General features: G+C 44.6%; 1 protein-coding gene across 1 annotated transcript; it reads right to left on the minus strand.

Annotated features, from left to right (window-relative positions):
• Positions 1-2,981: 2,981 nt before the first annotated feature.
• Positions 2,982-3,268, minus strand: LOC123180801 (uncharacterized; the record flags this gene model as incomplete). The annotated part of the gene is given in 1 exon segment (XM_044592945.1): positions 2,982-3,268. A coding segment is annotated over 1 exon segment (206 nt), but the record flags the coding sequence as incomplete, so codon positions are not given.
• Between the last annotated feature and the right edge of the window lie 1,221 nt (positions 3,269-4,489).

The following is a 4,489-nucleotide window of genomic DNA, read 5'->3' on the forward strand; positions in this document are numbered from 1 at the left end:
ACTTGCAACTAGGGAAACTACAAAACTACATCCCTGAGTTGCGAGTATATGGTTGGCTTGCAACTGGGGCGATCACAAAAATTACATGCCTCGAGCTGCAAGTTGGGGGTGGACTTACAACTGGGGTCAAAACAAAACAACACACCCGAGTTCGGAGTTGAGAGTGGACTTGCAACTGGGAGGAAAGAGGCCGGGACCCAGTTGCGAGTCGAGGTTGGACTTGCAGCTAAGGCAAAAAGATGTCTAGGCCTAGTTACAAGTCAAGGGTGAGATCACAATTGGGACCAAAAAAGGTTGGGTCTCAGTTGCGAGTCGATGCTGGACTTGTAACTGGGACAAAAAGGTGTGGCCCAGTTGCGCATCAAGGGTCGACTTGCAAAATGGGACAAAAATAGATTGGCCCTGGTTGCAAGTCAAGAATGGACTTGCAACTAGGACAAAAAGAAGTGGCCCTTCAATTGTATGTTGGGGTGGAGTTAGACCTCGAAAAAATTAAATGGTTGGCCTCCCTGTTGCGTGCCAATAGTGGACATGCAAAATGGGGAAAAAAATGAGGTCGGGGCCTATTTCGTACCATGGGTGGACTTGCAAAATGGTACAAGAAAAAAGGCCCCCAATGTGACAAAAATGGATCGGTCCAGTTGCGTAACGAAGGTGGTAAAAAAAATGCATTTTAGTGTTGGAGTTCCAAGTAGAAGACCAAATTGGTGGCGCCCATTTTGAGTTCAAGATGGACTTAAAACTAGGACAAAAAAATTGATCGGACCTAATTGTGTATCAACCGCAGGGTAAAGCCTATCTTTTTTACAAAGCATGTATCATCGGCATCGAACTTAAAAGAAAATAGAAATAGGCAATGACAACTGACATAACATGTTTCTTACACTTCTACAACACAGAACAGATAAAATAAGGCCACAAGAGTGCAAGAAAAAAAAAGTCCAACAAAAAAACAGACATGCACCACGAACAGGTCAACAGGTGGAGAAAATAGAACATACGACGCATGAATACATTAGCCGATGATGCGAGATCAAGAATTTGCGTTAAAAGACGACAACTTAGATGAGACATTGCTAAATCTCATCTTTATGAAGTTTAGAAGGAATGGGGGGATAGTGTCAAAATGATCCGGAAAGATGACGACGACGATAGAGCATATTTTAATTTTATTGTCTCTTCAAATTCTATGTCACCGACTAAAAACAACACAAGAAACGGATTGCTAGTGGGCTGTGATAATGGGCCGACAAAAGCGGGGCTAAATAGGCCTAGACCAACAAATAGGATACGCAAAAAACAAACAACAACAAGCAAGACGAAAAAGAGGGCTTGCATAAAAATTATGAAAACTAAATCAAGCGATGAAAATTTAGATGAGACATCATTTAAGAAATAGTTGGAAATTTAAAATATGCTTATAAAATTTTAAAAATCATGGATTTTAAATGATAAAAAAATAAAAAGAAATTTAAAACCCAAAAGAAAAATTGGGAAAGAACAAAAGAACAAAAAAAAAGAGTCGTGTTCCAAAAGACCGAACAAAAAATACGAGTTGGCACCCTAGCGTTCTGTAACTCACGAAACTACATAAAAAAACACGGACCTACCAGTACCTTGTCTTGCCTTTCTCCACTCTAAATCACATTGCTTCAAAAAATTATACAGACAACAAATACGCGGACAATCCAGTCCAAACAATACGTAAAAAGGAGTCCACAATCGAGACAAACAACGGCTGCCAGCCTGAGTCCGCGAATTAAAAAGGAACAACAACGGCCACGACCCACCTCCACTTGCATGGCCGGGACACAGGCCGCTGTGGCAGACAACGCAAAGGGAACGGGTGCGCCAGGCGAGACAATCATGTTTGCACGAAAATTAAAGAAAAAGAATATCAACGGTTCTGGACTTAGATGTGAGATAGATGTGAAATAGCAAACCTGATAAACGTTTGGGTCTGTCTAAAACACATTTAGATGTGACTATGTCACATCTAAGATGACGTCATTTATAGCCCTCCCGATCGCCCCTGCCGTTCTGTCGTTCGATTGTTTGTCAACTCAGGCGTTCCCCCTGTCGTTTCTCGTCCTTTTTTATTGGACGCTTCAGGGCTGGGCTGTCTCCCTCCTCCACCACCCACCCACACTTGCAAGTTTCATGGGCCCAGGCCTTGTGTTTGTGGGCTTAATTTATTTGTTTGTTCTAAAAAAGAAGCTTCATACCAGATGCAGGCCTTGTTCGACTCCAGGTCTGGGCATTTTTTGTCTAAAAAAAGGCTGGCCACTTTGCTTGTAAAGCAAGCTGATAGAAAAAGGATGGCAAAAAAAGTGGGGCGTTAAGGTGAAGCTGAAGTAGTAAGCTGGCACTGTTTGTTATACCCCAAGCTGACTGAGAAAAAAGAAGAAGCATGCATGGTCTTCCTGAGGATGTGGGACAAGCAATATAAAACAGCAAAGCACAGGGACAAAAAAAAAACTCCCTGGGAGTAGTTTATAATGTGCATGAATGAACAAATTCAGTCTGTGCAACAAGCACACTTTTAAATTCAGAAAAAATGAATGAAGTCTGTGTCTCCCCTGCTCAAAAGCTTCACCATAAAAAGCCCCTCCTAGGGAAAAACACCTAAAATCACCTCCTCCTGCCACCTAACCACGCTCTAAAAGAAGTTCACAAATGCTATGGTACTCTGAATCTAACAAATTCAGTCTTACTGTACAAATTTCTCTAATACATACAGTCTGTATCAATAAAAATTCCTGGCTCAATGAATCAAAATCCTCAACCCCCTGCTGCCCAACCCCCTAGTCCCCAACGTGACCTACACAAAAATTTCACCAGCGAGCCGACACATTCTATAGTTCGATTCGTGGTGCTGAGTTGAACAGAGGGGAACCAAAGTGGAACTCCGCATACAAACGAGAAAAAATGACATAGCGTGAGCTTGACTTGGTCTTACTCGCTTGTGTGCCGCGAGGCCCGCGTCATCGGCGCAGAGATCGGGGGCCCTGCCGATGGCGGAGGACGCGTCGCCCGCGCGGAGCTCCTGTACGGTGCAGACGGCGTGGGGCTTGTCGGGCGCACGAAGCTCCTGTACGCTGGGGATGACGGGTAGCTTGTCGGGCGCGTGAAGCTCCTGTACTGTGGGGATGGTAGGTGGCTCGTCGGCGGCGACATCGCAGGCCATCGTCTTTGATGTACTCGCCCCCGTCTCTGCCCAGCTCTCCCTCCCACCGATTCAAACAGTGGCAGCCAAAGACACAAGCAGAGCCGCACAACCTGAACCTGGTGTTATCCGTTGCAAGCTTTGGACATTTTGCAGAAAACCCCTTCAAAAAAATAGACAATATGGTTGAGTTCAAAAAACTGGCCTGTATGCTCCTACAAAAATAGAGTTAGGTTGTTTGTGTAAAAAATAATGATTGTACAATATTGACCACAGCAAACAATAGGGGTTAGGAAAAAATATTTTTTTTAAAAATTGCAGTTATATTAAAAACAAAGTAGAAATCCTTTTTTCTATTATGGATTTCATGAAAAAGTACCTTGTAAACTTTTGTTCCATCAAGAAAATTCTATCAAAAAATGGAATAGTAGCAAAATGCAAGCCGAGCAACGACTTGCAACTGGTTGAATCGGGCTCCTCAAAAAACACACACAAACACCGGCACCTCTTCAATTGCGAGTTCGATGGTTGACTTGCAAAAAAATAGGGGGTTGTACAAAAGCAAAGTTTTCCCTCCCCCCTAAGTTGTGAGTCGATGCTCGGCTAGCAACTGTGGCTTGTACAAACAAACTCCTCCCGCCTAGTTGACATGCAACTGGGCGCTCGACAAAACACACACACCCCTAGTTGTGAGTCGGTTATCAACATGCAACTGTGGACCCTCGATAAAAACACACTCCCCTCCTAGTTACGAGTCGATGGTCGAGATGCAACTGGGGACCCTCAACAAAACACAAACACCCCTTAATTGCGAGCCGATGATTGGCTTGCAACTAGGTGCCACAACAAAAGCAGATACAACCCTAATTGCGAGTTGATGGTTGAGATGCAACTGGGGACCCTCAACAAAACACAAACACCCCTTAGTTGCAAGCCGATGGTCGGCTTGCAACTGCGGACCCTCGACAAAACACAAACATCCCTTAGATGACCCTCGATGGTGGACATGTAACTAGGGACCCTCGAGAAACGCACACACACCCCTAGTTGCGAGTCGATGGTGGACATGCAACTAGGGACCCTCGAAAAATGCACACACATCCCTAGTTGTGAGTCGATGGTAGACATGCAATTAGGGACCCTCGACAAACACACACCCCCTAGTTGCGAGTCGGTTATCGACATGCAACTGGGGACCCTAGACAAACACACACACCCTAGTTGCGAGTCGATGGTTGACATGCATCTAGGGATCCTACACACACACACACACACACACATCCTTAGTTGTGAGTCGATGGTCAGCTTGCAACTGGGGGCCAC

Source organism: Triticum aestivum, chromosome 1D, assembly GCF_018294505.1.
Source record: "Triticum aestivum cultivar Chinese Spring chromosome 1D, IWGSC CS RefSeq v2.1, whole genome shotgun sequence".
Classification (NCBI taxonomy): domain Eukaryota; kingdom Viridiplantae; phylum Streptophyta; class Magnoliopsida; order Poales; family Poaceae; genus Triticum; species Triticum aestivum.